Genomic DNA, 20,165 nt, shown 5'->3' with positions numbered 1-20,165 from the left:
TGTGTTTATATCCCCACTCCTGTTGCAGTCCGCTGATTGGCTGTCACTGTTTTCGACCAATCAGCGGACTGCAACAGGAGTGGGGATGTAAACACGCTTCTTCTTCTCGTGGAAGGACGATACTTCATAAATGATTGATGTTTTTTAACTTCGTAATGGATACAATTTCTTTTATTTAGAATAACTAAAACCAAAAAACCTTTTTAAGAACTTTAGCTCGTTTATATATACATCCACATTCTCTCATGCTTTATTATTTTTATGTAAAATATTTTGTTACATCCTGAATTGAAAAATACGGGGTCAAATGCGAGAACGGTGCTTGCAAATAAAAATGCAAAGAAAAACTTATTTAAAAAAGTACCTCAATACATAATTTTTATTAAGGTATACACATGTTGCTGATTTATAGTTTCTTTTTATGGTAATAATTATCCTATTTTTATTCTCATAAGAGTACGAGTCGCTTTTAGACAATTATTAATTGCCAACCAAATTCGTTGGCCCTGTTATAAAATAAAACTGATATACATATTTACATTATCTACAATTGCATTCGGTAGAAATGCACGTGTTTTAACTAAACGATTGCACATTTGGACGTCGATGTTGGTCATTTATATAAATAAGCTTCGATTAACAGTTGACGCTATCAAAAAATTGCTATATTTACTATAACAAAACCCGCGGTTTCTCTTTTCTAAAAAGAGTAACCAACAATCTTACATAATAAATCATACAATTTGTAAAGTAACTATTAATACAGAAAAACTCAATGTACAATGTAAAAATAGTTTAATCGATTTAAAAAATTTCATGCAATTAATTCGTATGATTCGTGAATATTTCATTTCATAACAACAAACGCGTCATCGATACAAATAAATCTGAACTACAGATAATAGTTTAGAGCTTCCTTCGTTCATATTGTTCTCGTAAAATTCAATAACAACAAATTGGCTAATATTTCAATATAAAACAGTCAACTATGAAGATACTTGTCAGAGCACAATTAAATTCGAAACATCCTTTAAAATTTCGCGTATACGTGTACCCTTAAGATTATTAATAATCGTGTCGCAAGTATACGTTTCGTGCACTAAGATTAAGATCGGAGAGCAATATGAAGAACCAACATCGATCAGTCTTGGAATTACAATTAGCAATAAAAATCATTATATTTTGCAAAATATATAAATATAGAAGAATAATAACTAAGATCCGTAACTACCTTGTGATAATTAATAACGCTAATCATCGATAGGGCTCGTACAATGCGTTTTAAGTTTAATGCAAACACATAGGGCCCCCCCCCTCTCGTTTCTTAGATTCAATGCCAATGCATAAAACCTTAATACGCATATCTTGTGTAAAATAGTTGTTGTAAAAAAATTTTCGTACAACGATCCAACGCATAAAAAGTGCTTAATAATTTCATAATATTGATCAGTTAGTTATTATTACCTAATAGTTAATTAGTGTAAGTTGGCAAAAGCATCTCGTCGTATAGACTTCCATTAGAGAAGTTACTCAGATCTCCAGACAACATGTACCAGTTAATATTTGTTAAAAATTTCTTATTATCTTTAAGTAGTTACAGTCTCGAGTCATTGTATTTTAGCAGACTATATGACGAAAATTTACGAATCGCAATGCACAGTACAGAATACAGTACATAACGTAAAGGTCGTCCATTTTTTTTTTTTTGCAGATAAGACAAATTAAACTTTTACGTTACGGGTTAACGCGACTAGCGACACTAGCCACGAACTAAAGTTCAAAATGTCCACATTAAAATAAACTGGTAAATAATAAAAAATAAAAAGAACGAACGAGAATTTAAAAAAAAAAAAAGAAATGTAATACGTCTACATTAGGATGATTAAATTTACTTATTTCGTTACCTTTTTTTTTCTTTTGTGCTAAATTATTATTTCCTTCAGCCGAGACAGTGAGGAAAGAAACGGGGTAAAACGTTATGGTAAAATAATCGTTAATAGTTTTAAAAGCATCGATATTGACTAAATGGATAAAAATTCTCGTTCGGGTTTTTAATTTTCAGTATTTACAGGTTCCCGCGCATGATGAATCCTAACGTGTTTGTTGTGATTGGATTTCGTACCGCTGGACTTTCCACAAATGTGACATGTATAAGGTCTGGCGCCTGAATGTACCCGCAAGTGTTCCTTCAGATAATACGATCTATGAAAAGTTTTGTTACAAACATTGCACGTGTACGCTTTGTTCTCTTCGTGCTCTTTGACATGCCTTAAACAATTATACTTTCGTATGAACTGCGCACCGCAATAGTTACAGGTGTAGGGACGCACGTTTCTATGAGAATTCATGTGAGCGGTATAGTCGCTGTGCCGATAAAATGCGGCACTACACTGATTACACTTGAAAGGTTTGGTGCTACGGGCAGCGTGGGTCCATTTGTGCAATTGTAAGTTCCACTTAGTACTAAATGCCTTAGAACAAACTTGACATTCATACGGTCTCTCGCCATTATGAACTCGCATGTGTACTGCTAAGGAAGATCGCAAATAAATACACTTACATATGGGACACTCAACGTTCTCGCTCTCCCTCTGAGCGTCTGGGACAAATCTTCTGTTGTGAGCTCGGCGCATGTGTCGGGTTAGGCTGGCCATGTGAATGAATCTTTCGTTACAATATGTACACGCTTTGGGTTTCTCGTCGTGCGTCTCTTTATGCCAGGCTAATTTCTTCTTTGTATGGAAAACTTCGCCGCAGTGGCATATGTAATCTTTCAATTTCTTTTTTATGTTTAGATGATGTCTATTTTTGTGCTGAGTCAGATTTGAATATCTACGAAACGTTTCATTGCACAGGTTACACTTAACAGGCGCATTCCCGGTGTGACCATTGGTATGCTCGTCCAATTTTTGTTTCGTTAGAAACGCTTTGTCGCAGACGGTACATGGAAACGGTTTGATTCCTAAATGTCGTTTCATGTGTAACTTGAAATTTTGTTTCCTATAAAAATACTTCCCACACTGACTACATTCTAACGGGTGTATCTTCAAATGGCCGTTGAACAACAGAACGGAAGGAAATTCCTCCTGGCATATCTGGCACTTGGTACTCTCGCGAATTCGTTTCGCCGTTTCTGTAATATGCGCTCTTCTGTGATGTAACTGCATTGCTTTTTCACTACTAAATTGTTGGTTGCACAAAGTGCAGATCACTTCGATGTTAGATGGTATTACTAGAGTTTCGATTTTCTGATCAGGTTCTACTTTCGCAGTTAAATCTGACGATTGCGGCGGTTGGAGTTGGTGTAACAGTGGTTGCTGATGATAGACTTGTTGCATGTGTATACCTGGTATAAAAATATCATCAAACGCATTCATGCGGCCATCCAGTAACTTGATATCCTTCACTTCAGGTTCGTCTACGGGATCTCTACTGCTACTCGGTCCAGCTTCTTTGTGCGTAGTAGTACTATGTACTCTGCGTTCTTTTGGGCAATCAAATATTTCTGGACAATGATAACACTTGAATGTTCGTTTCGTCGGGGTCTTTCTATCTCGATCTAGGAATAAACTTGATGTAAAATGTGTAGCTAAAGACCTGCTGTCTAAAAGTGGACCACCAATTTCATTGTCTGATCCTTCGGATTCTTCCCAACTCTCACGTGCCATCAAGTCATAAGAGGTTGACATGCGCGATGACTCTTGACCAGTATATAGCTACATACATAAAACACATTTCTTAATATAATGCATAAAGATTTAAGTACAGTATAATAGAAAAATTATTCAAACTTCGTGTATAATTAAAATAGGACTCATAACTGAAGAAACTAGAATTGAGAGTCAAAACTTTAGATAACATTAAAATAAACAAGAAAGTAGTAATTAAGAATCTAGAAATCAATAGTTAATTTGAGAACTGTTGATCTCTAGTATTCAAACTTTGTGTACAATTAAAATAGGACTCGTAACTGAAGAAACTAAAATTGAGAGTCAAAACTTTAGATAACATTAAAATAAACAAGAAAATAGTAATTAAGGATCTAGAAACCAATAGTTAATTTGAGAACTGTTGATCTCTAGTGTTTGTACAAAAGATAGTATACACACCTGCCAAGCAGATTGCTCTGTACATCCATTGCTTTCCTGTTCCGATAATTCACCTCTAGGTGGCATAGTTTCATCAGCCCTCATGTTAATGCTCTTGACTTCTTCGTCTATACCTACTCCACCCTCGCTACTTGCCATAGATTGTTGACTGGTTGCACTAACAGCTTTTTGTGACGAATCACTTATAAATGTACTAGGAACTAAGATTTGAAGCCCATCAAATTCAAAAACATTCATTGGACCTGCATGAGCATCTTCGTTTAGACTAAGGAGTTCCACCGATTGCTTTTGTATGATTGATTTAGAAGAATGGAAACTCTTTGAGTCAGAACTACTTGCAACATCGATAGATTCTGACAGATTTACGAGATTATGATTTTTATTTGGTGTACTAGTATATGATTCGTGTACCGACGTTGATTGTTGCGAGTGAATTGTAGGAAACGAGCTTACATGCTCAGTGATTACGGATTGATATGCTGAATTCCCTTCCATTTTGTTCTCAACATTTTCACACACTGAAAGTTCCGATTGATCTGTTTTTATATCTCGTTCGATCAAAGAACAATCAATAGGGTCTTTCTCCGACGATGCATCCATTGCTGTGTTACTTTCTTCGTCGTGACTCATGACAGCATCCATGTGACAAAACGAATGTACAGAAGCAGGCGAGCACGGTTTACTGAGATCCTTTCTAACTCTTAATACAGAAATACCGCTACATACAGATAATGGAGTATGCGATCTAACAGAGTCTGCACTTTTCCCATATTTATTAAAAGGTGTGTGGGGGCTAGGTATTTCTTCTATTTCCATATCTGCTTCGTCAAAATTGTCTTCCGTCTCATTTTTCTCATCTTCATTCTCTTCCATCTCATGTTTCTCATCTTCGTCGTCTTCTTCGTCCTGCATCGAATTTGAATCAAAACCAATCGAATAAGAATTGAGATTTTCATTTGAACCATACTCCGAATGAACAGAATAGGTTCTATGGGGTTTTCTAAGAACAGCAGGCGATGGAGGTGCAGATAAACTGTTCTTATAATGGTACAAAAGACGAGGACTCTTATTTTCATTGCTATCTACATCAGTGTCTGAACTTTCGCTCAATTTTATTTCTATAGGGGATTTACAATTGTCTTGTTCACTGGAATTACTGATTACCGTTTCGTGAATCACGCTCTCTGCTCTTTCCGTGGAAGGACTTTGTTTTGTGCATACATTCTTTTCCTGATTATCATCAACATTGGATTCTTTACGCGATTCATTACTAAATTCAGATTCCATAATAGTGATTAAAAGACGTTCTAATTGTTCTACTTCAGGTTGAGCCGATTCTTTTGCTGCACCTCCTACAGGCATTTGAGGCGGAGTGCCTCCATTCTCATTTAATTTCTCTTTGCAAGGAACTTTTTCAATAGTTGTTTCTACGGTTTCATTCTTTGTTATCATAAGCGATTCTTCAGGCATTACAACTTTATTATTATCATCTTTATCTTCGTATCTATGCACATATTCTTGCACACCCGACGATTCGTAATGAATTGATTTACACTGCACATCCGCAGTAACAGCATGCAACGATTCATCATTGTCGATGTCTGGCAGTACGCTCTCTACTTTATCTTCCATACTATCGTTAACGTTACAAGCAATTGCCAATGTTCTTGGAATGCTATTGTATTCAGTTTGTATACTATGCTGATCTTCGCTAGCTGGGTTACGGGATTCTTGTTCTTCGTGTTCTATTTGAATTGTACTAGTTTCGCTTTCATTTTGCTGCATAGTATTGCCTTCGTCCAACGGCGAGGGGGAAACTGGAAGATTGATATCCGGTAACACTTGTTCAGATTCTTGTTCCGATTCGGGTAAAATTTCAGGTAAGATTTGTTTTGGCTCGGAATTATTTACAGGTACAGCAATGGCAGTTCTACCATTCGTCTCGCCAGCCATAGTCCCTACCGGCCTGACTCTAGCTGTGTTAGGTATAGCTGTAACCGGCGATATCATTTGAACAGTCGGTATCTGTTGCTGCTGGTACATACCGTACGGATTATATAGCATCTGCATCATTTGATTAGCTTGCGGAGCCATTGCGTATTGCGGTATCATCATAGTGCCATTATTTACAAATTGTTGATAACTAAACGAAGCGAACTGAGGCGGCATCATAGTACCGATCGGCGGACACTCGAAAATGGGTCCTATAGGATACGGAGACTGAGTCGAAAGATGAGTATTCTGCGTGACTGGAGGTGTACTCTGCTGCGTCTGTACAGACGGAGACGCAGGAGGCGCGGATGGTGACGCCTGTGGCTGTTGCAATGGCGAAGAATTACTACTAGCTTTGATAAGCGCCTCGATGACTTGCTCCTTCGGATGAGTGTCCAAATGTCTTTGCAAGCTAATTCCCTCCCGTAAATAGAGGGTACACACCGGACAAGCCACTGCACCCCCTGATGCTCCGTTATTTGTAAGATCCATTGTGTCTCAGTTATCTTGATTATGCATTTAATATTCTAACAACTACATTAAACACAGCCAATGTAATGAAACTCTGTAAAATACGCACTGTGCAACAATAATACCACTTTTTTTTTTTCTAATGAACACGTCTTTGATGTTACTACCGTTGCTGTCGTTTTCGCCGCCGTCGCCGCCGCCGTCGCCGTCACCCGTAACGTATCAGTTGTGGTCGTGGTCGTGGTCGTGGTCGTGGTCGTGGTCGTGATCGTGGTCGTCGTCACCGTCTTCGCCGTCGTTGTCGGCGTTGTCGTCGCCGCCGCCGTCGTGGTCGCCGTCGTGATGGTCGTTGCAATCGTACTGGTCGTAGTCGTCGTTGTGACCCGTAATTCGCCTCGTAGCATTAATACATATCGCCAGTGGCTGTTTGCATTTCGGGCCCTATCAGGCCAGCAAGCACGTTAGAGCATGGCATATGTACAGCCGACACGTTGCACCAGCCAGTGCCCCAAAAATATCGACGTTCATGGCTACCTGGTTCGTGTGTGCGATGGAGCCAGCAAGGCAGTCGCGGACAAATCAATATCCTATTAAATCGCCAGCCTCCCCTGCTCTTATTAAATTACACCTGCACCATTCACACACCCCCGTAATACAGCACCTTCCTCGAACCTGAATACAACAACTCTCCCTAAGAGTTTTTTTGTTTCTCATTCGATTATCGAAACGGCATGTTTTTCGTCTGATTCCAGCCTAAAAACACAACAGAAAACAGTGACGAGTGGTATTCCACCTTAGAATGAGAACAACAAGAAGTCTCACTACGAACATGGCGCCCCCCTCGGATACTATCGTATTAGCCGCGATCCTCCAGATCCTGTCGATCACCGACTAAATGTTTCCCTTTTTACCGACTGCTTTAAACAATTTCAGGATTACCGCTTTTTGCGTTGTTCTCTCGTTAAACTTATTTTTAGAACTATGTCTACTAACTAATGCCCATTTCTACTTCCTCGCGTTCTCTTCTTCTTTCACGTCCTTTCTTTATATACTTTTCCTATGATTTTTTCTCTATTTAATTTCTCGACAAATTTTACGTACAATCTGTAATTATCTACGTGTATTTTGTTAATCGATTCATTTTCGGTATTCTTATGTTTCCCCTATTATTTATGTTACATTAGATCTTAATCAATTGTTTATGCTATTTTCAACATCAGAATATTTACACTTTCAACATTTTACGCAAATAATTGCAGGTATAGAATATTAAAATTGTTGTAACGCAATTTGATCGATGTTTCATTAATCGATGACAAAAATAGTAAATTAATACGAATAATTTAATACTTTGTTAATATTCTGGAATAAAAGTGAACAGTTTGATTAGCGTTTTCAATTTCGTATGATTTCGAAGAATGATAATGATGCTATGGTATAATTCTGCAATAATAAATGGCTCACTATATTTTATTTATCTATGGCTTCCAATAAGCATGCGTATCGTAAATATCGTAACGTGCTGTGAATAGCAGCCGTCAACCATCAGTGTCAGGGTGTTGGTTACATTGTGAATCGCTGATTTTGTGTTATTTGACGTATCGTAACCTGTGTGTTTGTATAGAGATGTGCACGACGATTCATAATGTAATTCATCCAATGGATAATTTATAATTCGGAAACCTAAGTTTCATATAAGAGTTTCAATTTAATTGTTTCTATTAACCCCTTGCACTGCGCTGAAACTCGGAAGGAGCCGTGCCTAACCCACACGCCCGAATGATCGGCAAAGGAGCCGAATCGCCGAATGTCGAAACTTGAAACACGATATGTCGATCGACGAAATATCGATATTTACGAGTTCGACTCGTGATATTCATGCTTGGCTCGAAATGTCGATTACGAGTCAGACACAGACGCGTGGTACTCACGTTTGACATGAAATCAAACGAGCCTGACTCGTGATAGTCAAATTTAACCTAAAATTCACATCGCGAGTCAGACTCGTATGAAACTAGTGCAAGGGGTTAAAACGAATTTTTTAATGCTTAATGTAACACGTATCGATGTCAATAATAAATTGTAATTTTGTTAATGTATCTGAATAATATTCGGTTGAATTTGTTAAGATAAATAATAAGCACTGACAATGAACAGTCAATGGAAAAAGTATCTTTTCTGGTTCGCTCACGAGCACGTTGATTTTCGTGCGAACGTAAGTGACAGCGTTTGTTTCATTTTCTATTCTTCGAAGAGCTCGTTATTGCATTTGCTTTTTCTGTTTAGGAAATGAAATCCATTCTTAGTATGTTTAACATTAAGATTGGTTGCCATCCCGATTGGGAGGAACATGTAAGAGCAAAAACATTTATAACACTTTTAAATATGATAATTTCTCTTTTTAACATAATCTATTAATCCTTTGACTGCCACGTCAAAATTACATGTTTGGATGTGCACCGCCAGATGCAAGATTTCGTAGAAATTAATCTTCTATTTTGGATGTTCTAACGACAATTTTTAATTGCTCGACTTGTTATTTCAAAGTATCTTCTAATTAGCGATTACATTCAAAATCCACTAAGTGTTAATTTTCATTCAATTCTTACAATTGTAAGCAGTTCAAGCGCTCCAAAACTGTAGCAGTCGAAGTGTTAATAACAATTACAATTAAAAACTGTATTAACAGTGGTGTCATTAAATATTCTCTGCGCTCGTTTAAATGTTGTTAACAGATTGATTATCCTGAACATTTATTTTTATTTATTTATGTAGTAATTCTCATTTCAGCCATATTGGATTATTAATTTACCCTCGGAAACTGTTGCGCATAAAATAGCAAGCAGAGCAGTCTCTATTCGATTTTGTATGGAACTATGGGCCAATAGTAAAAAAGACGATGATTTACACGACAAGCTGAAAGCTTACCCGATTACTGAAATAAAAAAATATGCAGGGCCACAGAAATCGTTTAAAGTAATAGTCGAGACATTTTGTAAACATTTTTCACAACGTGAAAAAGTGAATAAAATTGAAGTGAGTACATGAATAGAAGAAAGTACTTGGTTAATTATAATTTTTGTTTCAATGAAATATCTAATGTGTTATTAAAGTCTTTCAGTTATTTACCCTTGGAAGGACCAGTGAAATTAAATAATCCAGACACAACTTTATTTTATATAGAATTTTATGGTCTGGAGCCAAATAACATTCCTGATACAGCTTACGAACTCTTTTTTGGACGATGGGTAACTAATTTTGTCTGGTATCGTTATAGCAATTACTTACATCCACGTTCGTACCTAAAATATCTATGTACTTTCAGATTACAAGTGGACAACGAGATTTAATTCAGAAGTTATCATTGAAAAAGAGGAAATTCATAGGTAATACATCTATGGATCCTCAATTGTCATTAATAATGGCGAATCAGGCACAAGTTCAAAAAGGAGATATTGTTCTCGATCCTTTCGTTGGTACTGGATCTTTACTAGTCGCGGCGTCTCACTTTGGAGGGTACACATTGGGAACAGATATAGATTTTTTAATGCTTCATGGACGCACAAGGCCTACGCGAATAACGCAAAAGGTAATAATTTGTTCTTCCCTGATATTCCTACGCAACTTTTACTAAAATAATTATTAGATCAGGGAAAAGGACGAGAGCGTCGCCGCGAATATGAGTCAATACGGAAAAAGTTCTTATCACATTGATATAGTTGTATCAGATTTTTCTGTTCCTTTATGGCGTTCGGATATGTGTGTAGATGCTATAATTACTGATCGTAAGTATAGCTTTTCTTATTAAATTATGCTTCTTATAACTTCTGTTATAATTAATACGACTATTTACTCAGTTATTTCTTCGACTTCTATTTCTTACAGCTCCGTACGGTATAAGAGAAGCAACGGAAAAGATAGGCACAACTAAATTAAACCCAGTGATAGAAGAACATCAAGCATCGTCTCACATACCTTCTAAAATTGATTACGGTTTACCTGAGATCTACAAAGATCTATTAAGTTTCTCTGCTAAACACCTTAAAATGAATAGGAGATTAGTGTGTTGGTTTCCTCTGTTTAGGTAAGTTGCATTAACAGAGCAGAGAAACCTCGATTTTACGAACAGAATTCTACAATTCTATGTTGGTACCATTCTTCCACGAGAAGAAGGCACAACGTGTTTACATCTCCACATCCGTTGCAGTCCACTGACTCACTCACTATTGGTCGAAAACGCTGACGGAAGATCGGTAGCAGCCAATCAGCGGACTGCAGCAAGAGTTGCAGTTCGCTGACTCACTATTGGTCGAAAACGATGACGGAAGATCGGTGGCAGCCAATCAGCGGACTGCAGCAAAAGTGGGGATGTAAACACGCTGTGCCTTCTTCTCATGAAAAGACGATACCTCCAATTGGTTCGCCAAATCGAAGTTTCACTGTATTTATCAGATTTTCCTACACAATATTCACATGCAGTATTGCACAAAATAATTTCAGAGACCAGTACTCGGATAACCAATTACCAACACATCCGTGTTTAGAACTTATAGCGAATTCGGAGCAAGTACTTAGCAATTATACTAGTCGCAGATTATTAACTTATAGGAAAATAAAAGACCCGAAGGTATGAATGAACATACATTGCTATACAAATACGAAATAAAAAAGCTGTTATTGTTTTCGTGATTCTCGGAAAAACGTCGTTCGGTCAAAATAACTATTTGCGTACGGAAAGTCTCCGGTTTTTGATAACTCTTTGCAGCACAGGATTTCAGATAATAAAATGGACCCGTGTTGCATAGATATTTTATTGCGTTTTAAATTAAAGGTATCGCATAATGTAAAAATATAAAAAAATAGTAATAGTGTAATAATAACCTGTATTGGCATGTTGAATGTTGCTAACACAAGTAACATTTGTTGAAGATATTACCAACTGCTTTACGTAAATAAGACGAAATATGAACCTATGCGCGCGCATGCAGCTATTGCAATATTTCGAGGTGGTCCCATTTTTAATCCCAGTGTGCCCCAAAGAGTTATGAGGGTCATTATTGACGAGCCCAAGACCTTTCTTTACCTGTATTGGGTCTCGTGTGTAATACCAATACATAAAAATAGTTCTGTTCCAATTTCTATTTTTCTCTTTCAGGAATCAGATGAAACAATTTCTACAAATTTAACTGACTTTCGGGAACAATATTTTGCTTTGCGTAGCGAAAGCCGGAAAGAAAAACGAATGAAAAGAGCGGAAGAGAAAGCGAAAAACAGAAAATTTTGGGAACAGAATAATAAAGAAAATTCACATAGATGACTCTGTAATTATTTTATGCGCAATAAATGTTTATTGTTTCCTTCGAATTTAATATTTGGGAACATAATTTTTGCTAAATTGTCCTTCATCATCATATACAATACAAATTCAGAGAAATACATAAGATGTGCAGGAACGTGTAATACATTAAATAACGAGACGAATCTAAATAAAAAAATAAGTAAAATTCTTCATATTTTCAAAGGAATATTTGTCGAATTATAGCTGTTATGAAGTTACAAATTATCACATATATTATTAATATTTTCGTTGTAGTATGTGTATTATTTTCTAAATCAATTTTATATTTTACTAATGAGTTATGCTTTACTAGATTTTGCGAAACAAATATTTTAGTATACTTGTATAAATTCACTGCACTCTCCAGATTATGTAAATATTTCTGAATTAATATTAATAAATTGCATTTGTGTATAAATAGTGAGGAATTAATAATACATTTACATATGTTACAGTGCTTATACATACATATAAATTTCCATATCTAAACGTCGAGTTGCAATTGTCCTAGTAATCCTTCTACTGCTTTCATATTCTCATCTAAAACTTTCGACTGATATTGCATTTCTATTTGATTACTTGCCCATTCGCTTAATTCTATCGCATCTTTCTTCTTAGACGAAGGACATTTAGGTGACGTAGCAATATTGTTTGTTGCCTGAAAGGAAATTAGTTATAAATAATCAATCGAAGTAAGATAATGACTTTTTAGATTTTCAACAATACTTTCATAAATATAATCATCCTTACCAATAACAAGCCATACAGTGCTCTGATATTATTTGGATTTAACTTTGCAGCCTGACAAAAGTACGCTTTAGCTAATTCCATATTTTCAAATCCACCCTAAATGCAAGCGATTACTTATTCATAAATTCGATAAAATTTAGGTAAATAAAAATTATTGGAATATTTATTACTTGGGAATATTTTATTTCTGCATATCTTTGATAAATTAAATGACTATGCGGATTATGCAGAATGAGTTCTTCCATACAGAATGCAGCTTTAGAGTATTCTTGTTCTTGTAAATATAAATCACATAACTCGTGCCATGCTTCTTGATCGCTCATGAATCTATAAGAATTAATACAGTATATAACAGTTCTGAATCGTCAATTAGATTTCATTTAAATACTGACTGTTTTAAATATTCTGTAAGTTCTTTAATAGCTTCCAATGTTCGACCATTTGCTTTTAATATAGCTATACGTCGCTTCCTTGGTGCTGCGTTAGTTTCATCTCTTTTTATAATAGAACACAACACTTCTAATGCTTCATCGTACCTGTCAATGTATTTTATTTCTATGTCATAGTGTAAACAATTTCTAAACGAAACTGTCCTAATGATATATTTAATAAAGGAACGTTACATTTCCAAAGCTTCCAGATGCATCGCATGATATTTGTGAACTCTTAAGCTGCTAGGAAATTCTCTTTTTAGTATCTTAATGCAATATTCTGCTAACGAAAGACGATAACAATCCAATGCTGCTATGCAAACTTGCTCCAAAATCAGATACTCTGTATAAATATTATGTAAAAGATTGTCATTAGTTAATGTGATTGTCTTAACCACTTGTGCTAGAAAGTGGCACGTCGAGATGCATTTGTTCATGATTTAACACAGATATTATACTGGTGCACAGCAACCGTGAATTTATTGGTAGCGCAAGTGGTTAATAAAAATAGTTCTTATGAAAGTAATTTTATCATACTTTCATTGCCAAGTTGATCAATTTTGTCCATCAATTTTGTTTCCCATAAATCTACTACATCCTTGCTTCGACGTTCGCTGTCCTCTCTCCATATTCTAAATAACTCTCGAACTTCTACGTGTACATTAAAACGTTCAATTTTGCTTCAATTAATCAAAATTTGATTTAAATCATTTCTAAATTAATACAAGAAACTATTTATTAAGCTTACCTTTCCATGACAACTTATCATAATGGTTTGCCATTGTCGAAACTTAAAAAGAAATGTTGCTTTGATGAGTTTTACTAATTTTTCTAGTTAGAAATAGAAAGTAATTCTAAAACAACCTTGTATATTATAAATATTTTATGAATTATGCTTTTTTACATTTAATTTGGTAATTCGTACTTGTATCAGAATTATAACCTAAACGAATAGAAATACGAATTACAACGAATATGTAAACAAATCGATATAAATATGGTTTAAAAATTGTCAAAACAAATGTGTTTGCAAAGTTAATTTAACGATGATTAACATTAGATATTTGATATAATAAAACATTTTTTAAAGTTAATTATATTTTTTCGTACGGGAATGATTTAGGACATAAATTATTGTATTATATTAAACTTACATTATATTAAACAGTGTTATGATAAAATATTAACTGGAATTAATATACACGTAATCGCGAATCAGGTGGTCGATCATGTACTATCCAGTGGTGACTTGATGGCTACGCACGCTGATTGGCCGTCTGCTCTCACATGCATTGTCATTATTGGCTGAGCCACTCACAACACAATTCCATTGCGTGACAAAGGACGCGAACGAAACGTATAGGGACAGAGTAGGATAGAACATGACTGAGAGACATTGGCGTAACCGTACGCTCAAAATACTAGCCATGAATAGAACAAAAATGTATCTCTCGTGGTTATGGAGACCCTACTACTATGCAGACCTTCTCCCCTTACCCTTGCCCCGTTTAGTTTGCAGGTGCCTAGCCAACAAGTCATCACTGGATAGTATGTAGGTTAGAGCGGAAGGAAACTGTTGCTGTCAACGATCGAAAACTAACCCAACTTTAAACATGTAGTTATCGACGATTCCAAAATATAATTGTCATGCAGAATTGTTAAACAAGTACAATATAAGAAAAATTTTCAATATATTTCGTAACTTTCTACAAAAATAAACGTGCTAACGTTTCATTAATCTTGTATCAATTGTACGTGTATGTTAACACTTTAATGGCCGCACACAAACGTAATAAGTTGAATGTATAATAAAATGGTGACTGATACAGTAGATCACGCATACGTGACAATGGCCAACGTCTGCTAGCTCGCAAAGTCACGCATACGTGACAGCGGCCGTCAAAGTATTAACATGAAATGATTACCATAAACTTTGATAGAATTAGAGTAAATCTTGTTTCCTATTATAAACGATGAATTTCAATAACGTCTGGTAGAAATTTATTGATATTACTTACTTAAATATTTTCTTCGAAGTTAAAGGTTATTTTAATAAGCATCCATTAACTCTTTGCGGCACGGGATTTCAGATAATAAAACAGACCCACGTTGCATGATATTGCGTTTAAAATTAAACGAAATTGGTATATTTTTATTAAGGAAGGTATCACGTAATGTAAAAACATAAAAAAAATAGTAATAGTTGTCGCGATAAACCTTCCGCTTGCAACAATTGATGAACCTGTATTGGCGCGCTGAATGTTGCCAACACAAGTGAATACACTTGTAACATTTGTCGAAGATATTACCAACTGCTTTACGTAAATAAGACTAAAAACGTCCCACCATGCATTACGGTGCATCGAAAAGGTGGGACACTTAATCCCCGCGTGTCCCAAAGAGTCAACGAATCAATTATTTATGCGTTCGATATACGTATTAAGAAAGTACTCTAAAATCAATCTAAATATTTCATTCGTTTCTCACAGATCGTAATGAAAATATATGCATCGTTAAAATATTCACTATAAGTAATAAAGAGCATAGTTCTGCTGTATTTGCCAGTTCCATGAACAATCGCTACGTTCTTACAGCTGATTTATCAGCGTGCGTACATACATACGTCTTTTGATTATGCCGCATTCTGACATGTTATGAATGACTCGGTTAAGTGCGTTGAACAGTAGAAAATTTTCCATTGGTAATTGCCTATAAGAAAATCTAAGTACAATACGTGTAATCTCTACTGCAAGTAGAACCACATTCTCGCGGATGTCAGTTTAGATCATTATCGGATTAATTCCGACCGATAGATATACATTGTGAAACGCAGAACGTGTCAAAAAGACGCTTGGACGCCATGATGGTAGGTGGAACCTGTTATCACTTGTCCGCCGATCTGCCTTCGTAGCGAATTTACTATACTGCAGTTTAGCTTTCCAAGTTGTTGTAAATATCTATCACACATTTTTAATCGAAGAAAATGTTTCAGGACGGTATATGCGATACTACTGACATTTTAAGTAACGTTCCCCCAAAAAAGGTATTTATATTTTCGTTTAATAAATTTTTTTATTATTCTACACTAATAACAATTAATTGAAATTCGGTTATTAACGTTCGCCATCTTTGTTCGAACTCTACAATTTTATCGTTCTAACTTAAAGAATTCGTATTTACAGACAATTCATGTGGATAATGTAGACCTTTCTGATAAGTCATTGCAAGTGGACATTTCGGATGCTCTCAGCGAAAAGGATAAAGTTAAATTCACTGTACATACAAAAACTACATTACCTGAATTTCAAAAGCCAGAAAATTTAGTCGTAAGGCAACACGAAGAATTTGTGTGGTTGCACGATCGATTCGAAGAGAACGAAGAATATGCTGGTTATATTGTATGTTTTCTTTTGATTTTTATCAATTGATTTTTTATCTTTTGAGCAATGTGCAACGAAGGATACGTATACTTTCAGATTCCGCCTTGTCCACCACGGCCAGATTTTGATGCGTCGCGTGAAAAGTTGCAAAAGCTTGGGGAGGGCGAGGGTAACATGACCCGTGAAGAATTCCTTAAAATGAAACAGGAATTGGAAGCGTAAGTTAAATATTCGAACATTAATGTAAATGTAGATTATTTAATAATTTTTATTGAAATCGACCGATTTATGTAACACTTATACTTTTATTACAGCGAATATTTAGCTACATTTAAGAAAACTGTTGCTATGCACGAAATGTTTTTAACTAGACTAGCAAATCATCCAGTTTTTCAAAATGACCATAATTTAAGAGTGTTTTTAGAGTATGATCAAGATCTTTGCGTGAGAGGTAAAGACTTTAATTGGCGTTTACGTAAAGTTTCTTTGCTAATTTTTTATAAACATTGTTGTAATGTTTAATACGAAAATAACGTGTGAATTCTTTGTTTTATTTTAGGAAAAAATAAAATGGAGGTATTCGGTGGTTTGGTAAAATCATTTTCTACTACTACAGACGAGTATTATTTGTCAGCGACTGTAAAAGATGTGAACGACTTCTTCGATCAAGAAATGTCGTTCTTGCAAACGTACCATCATAATTTAAAAGAGGCAACGCTTCGCGCAGATCGCCAAACAGCCAAACATAAAGATGTAGCTGATTCTTACATAAAGATTTCAACGAATATTTTACAATTGGCTACAACTGATTACGGCAAACTGGAAAGATTTTTAACAAAAATTGCAGACACTTTTGAAAAACTGAGGGTAAGAAATTTGAATTTATTTTATTTCGTTCGTCTGTTCGTATTATTTATATTTGTAATGTTGTAATAGAAAGTCGAAGGACGAGTAGCCTCCGATGAAGATCTGAAATTGTCAGACACTCTCCGTTACTACATGAGGGATACAGCTGCAGCCAAACGACTGCTGTTTAGAAGATTAAAAGCTTTACACGCGTATGAGTCTGCAAATCGTGCTCTCGAGAAAGCTCGTGCCAAAAACAAAGATGTTCATGCCGTAAGTACGACATTTTGAATACTTAAAAATTATGGAAAAGGACATATTATTTCTTTCAAAATCAGACGCTGTATTAACTGTTCATTTAATGTAAGATTTTCTAAATTGGTAAATGTGTACAGGATGAACGGTGGTATATCTCAAACTATTTTTGCAAGGACATTATTACGATTATTTTAATTCCCCATGAGATATTCCACTGTCTTCATTAAACAAATAGGCATAGAATCTAACCAAAAAATTTAATTTTTCTTGCTCGTCAAGGCAGTGGAGGTTGCTGAGGTGTGTTTTTCTTCATTCGTATGTTTGGCGCCTTGCTGTAGTGTATATTTTAAATAATTTCGAATTTCCAAAGATATTCATATGAAAATATTAACAACAAAATTTCAAATTTGTCTACGCGATGTATCGTACTTCCACGAGAAGAAGGCACTGCGTGTTTATATCCCCACTTTCGTTACTGTCCACTGATTGGTCGATAGCGGTGACGAAGATCGCTGACAGCCAATCAGCGGACTGCAGCAAGAGTGGGGATATAAACACATTGTGCCTTCTTCTCATGGAAGCACGATACGTGAAATTATAATTCTTCCACATAAGTTGCCTGAAGTTACAAATTTATTTTTATAAATAGTATCGTAATGTTAGAATTTTTAGTATTTATGTAAAATATATTACCATTTGTTGGAGGAAGGGGTTATAGAGAAGACTGAAATCACTAGCTATGCATTAAATTGTTATTAAATATTATGCATGAGCAGTACTTGCATGTATTTTTACTTTTTCGCATCCGTGTTTGTTCATTCAATGATCGTAAAATTTACGTAAGCGTGCAAACTATGTTACCAGTGAAATATACTTTTTGTGGTAAAGAAGAAGTAGTAAAGTTATTTTAAAAAGTAGAAGAATCTAACAGTGTAAGTATCGATCAATTTTGAAAAATATCAGATTTCGTACTAAGGAAAATTGCACGTTTTAATCAGTTTTGGAAAAGGAAGTTTTGATATTGTGCTCGATATTGTTAAATATTGATAGTATTGAGTCTTCCTTTCACGAGAAGAAGGCACAGTGTTTATATCCTCTTGCTGCAGTCCGCTGATTGGCTGCCACCAATCTTCGTCACCGTTTTCAACCAATAGTGAGTCAGCGAACTGCAACTCTCGCTGCAGTCCGCTGATTGGCTGTCACCGATTTCGTCATCGTTTTCGACCAATCAGCGGACTGCAACAGGAGTGGGGATGTAAACACGTTGTGCCTTCTTCTCATGGAAGAACGGTACGTATAAGTGAAGGTTGAGATTGTTTGTTTCTGTTGATTCAGGCAGAACAAGCTCAAACAGAAGCATGTGAAAAATTCGAACAAATGTCAGAAAAAGGAAAAGAAGGTATTCTTTAACACTTCCTAAAAATGAATCTGTATTTTCATGGATGAGTGAATTTCATTGAGTTTTTGATTACAGAATTGACGGATTTCAAAACGAGAAGAGTAGCTGCTTTTAGAAAGAATCTAATCGAATTAACAGAACTAGAAATAAAACATGCAAAAGTAAGGATATACTAATTTCTCTTTTCATATCGATACATTTAATGGTACGTAAGAAAAATTTGTTGCGTTTTGTTTGCAGGCACACGCGGAATTGCTCAAAAAATGTTTATCTGTGTTACGAGAACAGTGATCCAGTTTGATAGTTGTCGTGGCGAAGATTACTATGTAATCTGTACGAAGATAACAATTTATTTAAAACTATAGTAATGTAACGGTACTGTAAAATATATATTTTTTGTTATCTAGATTTACATTACTACGAAAATGAAATCGTAATATAACTGCAAAAGGACTCCGCACGAAATTAATCGAACAATGTCTACTATTTTTAAATTGTAAAAATTTATGTAAATGTTATAATTGTTTACGCTTGAAAAGTAGTTATCTGTTATATAAAATTTCTTAATGGAATATTTCATTCGAAATGGTTACTAGAGTAGATACATTTTATCGAGTTCTTTTGTAGATGTAAATTAATAATCTGTTATAAGCTATAAGATTCTTTATATTACATATATATATATATACATATATATATATATTCATGCGTATGTACATGGTGTTTTTAAATGTGTGCTACATTTAGGAAATAAGGGAATCACGACTTAAAAAAACAAGATTTCAAGTATGCATATATTTTTGCAAAACTTATTTCCAGAATCTCAAAATTTTAAAAAGCTAATTGTTAATAGTAAAAAAAGACGATAAGATTTCACGAGTATATAATGTATATGAGAATGCTCATTTGTAAAGCAAGTTTCGAAAAGTTGTAAAAAAAAAAATTGTCACGTACTAAAATGTTGAATTTCTAAATCGAGTAATTAATTATTGAAAATATGGATTATAATGGCAATAATGATATTCTTATTTGGAGAATCTTTTATTTCCAAAATTTATCGCATTTTATGAAACGTCCTGTATATAACAACTCCGTAAATCACCTAAAAGTGAGCATTTAATAACTCCGTTGCTTTAAACATTCAAAACAGGATTACAGGTGTACACGATCGATTCGAAGGGCGAGATGTAT

At 35.1% G+C, this 20,165-nt stretch overlaps 4 protein-coding genes across 12 annotated transcripts; 2 read left to right on the top strand and 2 right to left on the bottom strand.

Annotated features, from left to right (window-relative positions):
• Positions 1–347: 347 nt before the first annotated feature.
• Positions 348–7,370, bottom strand: LOC143349382 (uncharacterized). 2 transcript variants are annotated; one of them, XM_076780591.1, is made up of 3 exons: positions 6,740–7,370; positions 4,110–6,666; positions 348–3,716 (listed from the first exon to the last, which is right to left on the bottom strand). In XM_076780591.1, the coding sequence occupies exons 2-3, from the start codon at positions 6,591–6,593 to the stop codon at positions 2,052–2,054; spliced, it is 4,149 nt and encodes a 1,382-aa protein (XP_076636706.1). In that variant the 5' UTR covers positions 6,594–6,666; positions 6,740–7,370; the 3' UTR covers positions 348–2,051. The 2 variants fall into 2 exon arrangements, with proteins under 2 accessions (XP_076636706.1, XP_076636705.1); XM_076780590.1 differs by having other exon boundaries at positions 4,110–7,370.
• A 752-nt stretch (positions 7,371–8,122) lies between these two features.
• Positions 8,123–11,941, top strand: LOC143349520 (tRNA (guanine(10)-N(2))-methyltransferase TRMT11). 2 transcript variants are annotated; one of them, XM_076780848.1, is made up of 10 exons: positions 8,123–8,219; positions 8,702–8,787; positions 8,859–8,924; positions 9,363–9,608; positions 9,686–9,820; positions 9,898–10,161; positions 10,219–10,357; positions 10,458–10,656; positions 11,073–11,199; positions 11,728–11,941. In XM_076780848.1, exons 2-10 carry the CDS (start codon positions 8,722–8,724, stop codon positions 11,887–11,889), a joined length of 1,404 nt encoding a protein of 467 aa, XP_076636963.1. In that variant the 5' UTR covers positions 8,123–8,219; positions 8,702–8,721; the 3' UTR covers positions 11,890–11,941. The 2 variants fall into 2 exon arrangements, with proteins under 2 accessions (XP_076636963.1, XP_076636962.1); XM_076780847.1 differs by having other exon boundaries at positions 8,123–8,787.
• Positions 11,898–15,242, bottom strand: LOC143349524 (ER membrane protein complex subunit 2). 5 transcript variants are annotated; one of them, XM_076780855.1, is made up of 9 exons: positions 14,280–14,373; positions 13,840–13,881; positions 13,629–13,742; positions 13,284–13,434; positions 13,053–13,196; positions 12,831–12,987; positions 12,661–12,756; positions 12,379–12,568; positions 11,898–12,054 (listed from the first exon to the last, which is right to left on the bottom strand). In XM_076780855.1, the coding sequence occupies exons 1-8, from the start codon at positions 14,320–14,322 to the stop codon at positions 12,395–12,397; spliced, it is 921 nt and encodes a 306-aa protein (XP_076636970.1). In that variant the 5' UTR covers positions 14,323–14,373; the 3' UTR covers positions 11,898–12,054; positions 12,379–12,394. The 5 variants fall into 5 exon arrangements, with proteins under 5 accessions (XP_076636970.1, XP_076636973.1, XP_076636972.1 ...); XM_076780858.1 differs by lacking the exons at positions 11,898–12,054; positions 14,280–14,373 and adding an exon at positions 15,110–15,242 and having other exon boundaries at positions 12,084–12,568; XM_076780857.1 differs by lacking the exon at positions 11,898–12,054 and having other exon boundaries at positions 12,084–12,568; positions 14,294–14,366.
• Positions 15,243–15,509: 267 nt separating this feature from the next.
• Positions 15,510–19,380, top strand: Snx6 (sorting nexin 6). Of its 3 annotated transcripts, XM_076780850.1 has the most exons (11): positions 15,510–15,957; positions 16,084–16,134; positions 16,274–16,489; positions 16,568–16,689; positions 16,786–16,922; positions 17,031–17,338; positions 17,408–17,590; positions 17,855–17,872; positions 18,911–18,974; positions 19,050–19,135; positions 19,215–19,380. In XM_076780850.1, the coding sequence occupies exons 1-11, from the start codon at positions 15,952–15,954 to the stop codon at positions 19,263–19,265; spliced, it is 1,242 nt and encodes a 413-aa protein (XP_076636965.1). In that variant the 5' UTR covers positions 15,510–15,951; the 3' UTR covers positions 19,266–19,380. The 3 variants fall into 3 exon arrangements, with proteins under 3 accessions (XP_076636965.1, XP_076636966.1, XP_076636964.1); XM_076780851.1 differs by lacking the exon at positions 17,855–17,872 and having other exon boundaries at positions 15,514–15,957; XM_076780849.1 differs by lacking the exon at positions 15,510–15,957 and having other exon boundaries at positions 16,075–16,134.
• The last annotated feature ends 785 nt before the right edge of the window (positions 19,381–20,165 follow it).

The sequence above is a fragment of the Colletes latitarsis genome, chromosome 13 (genome assembly GCF_051014445.1).
Source record: "Colletes latitarsis isolate SP2378_abdomen chromosome 13, iyColLati1, whole genome shotgun sequence".
Classification (NCBI taxonomy): domain Eukaryota; kingdom Metazoa; phylum Arthropoda; class Insecta; order Hymenoptera; family Colletidae; genus Colletes; species Colletes latitarsis.
Note: the sequence above shows the minus strand (reverse complement) of the source record. Positions and strands in the feature narration are given on the sequence as shown.

What these genes read in the sequence shown, in the direction of transcription:
- LOC143349382 (XM_076780590.1), bottom strand. Translation starts at nt 6,593, where the DNA reads ATGGATCTTACAAATAACGGAGCATCAGGGGGTGCAGTGGCTTGTCCG. An exon ending in CAGAGCAATCTGCTTGGCAG is followed by an intron (nt 3,717 to 4,109) that starts GTGTGTATACTA and finishes TTATGTATGTAG; the next exon opens with CTATATACTGGTCAAGAGTC.
- LOC143349524 (XM_076780855.1), bottom strand. Translation starts at nt 14,322, where the DNA reads ATGATCGACCACCTGATTCGCGATTACGTGTATATTAATTCCA. An exon ending in TTACGTGTATATTAATTCCA is followed by an intron (nt 13,882 to 14,279) that starts GTTAATATTTTA and finishes TTTCTTTTTAAG; the next exon opens with TTTCGACAATGGCAAACCAT. An exon ending in CATCTGGAAGCTTTGGAAAT is followed by an intron (nt 13,197 to 13,283) that starts GTAACGTTCCTT and finishes ATACATTGACAG; the next exon opens with GTACGATGAAGCATTAGAAG.
- LOC143349520 (XM_076780848.1), top strand. Translation starts at nt 8,722, where the DNA reads ATGAACAGTCAATGGAAAAAGTATCTTTTCTGGTTCGCTCACGAGCAC. An exon ending in AACTCTTTTTTGGACGATGG is followed by an intron (nt 9,821 to 9,897) that starts GTAACTAATTTT and finishes ATGTACTTTCAG; the next exon opens with ATTACAAGTGGACAACGAGA. An exon ending in AGATGCTATAATTACTGATC is followed by an intron (nt 10,358 to 10,457) that starts GTAAGTATAGCT and finishes TATTTCTTACAG; the next exon opens with CTCCGTACGGTATAAGAGAA.
- Snx6 (XM_076780849.1), top strand. Translation starts at nt 16,075, where the DNA reads ATGTTTCAGGACGGTATATGCGATACTACTGACATTTTAAGTAACGTT. An exon ending in ATGAAACAGGAATTGGAAGC is followed by an intron (nt 16,690 to 16,785) that starts GTAAGTTAAATA and finishes CTTTTATTACAG; the next exon opens with CGAATATTTAGCTACATTTA. An exon ending in ACACTTTTGAAAAACTGAGG is followed by an intron (nt 17,339 to 17,407) that starts GTAAGAAATTTG and finishes ATGTTGTAATAG; the next exon opens with AAAGTCGAAGGACGAGTAGC.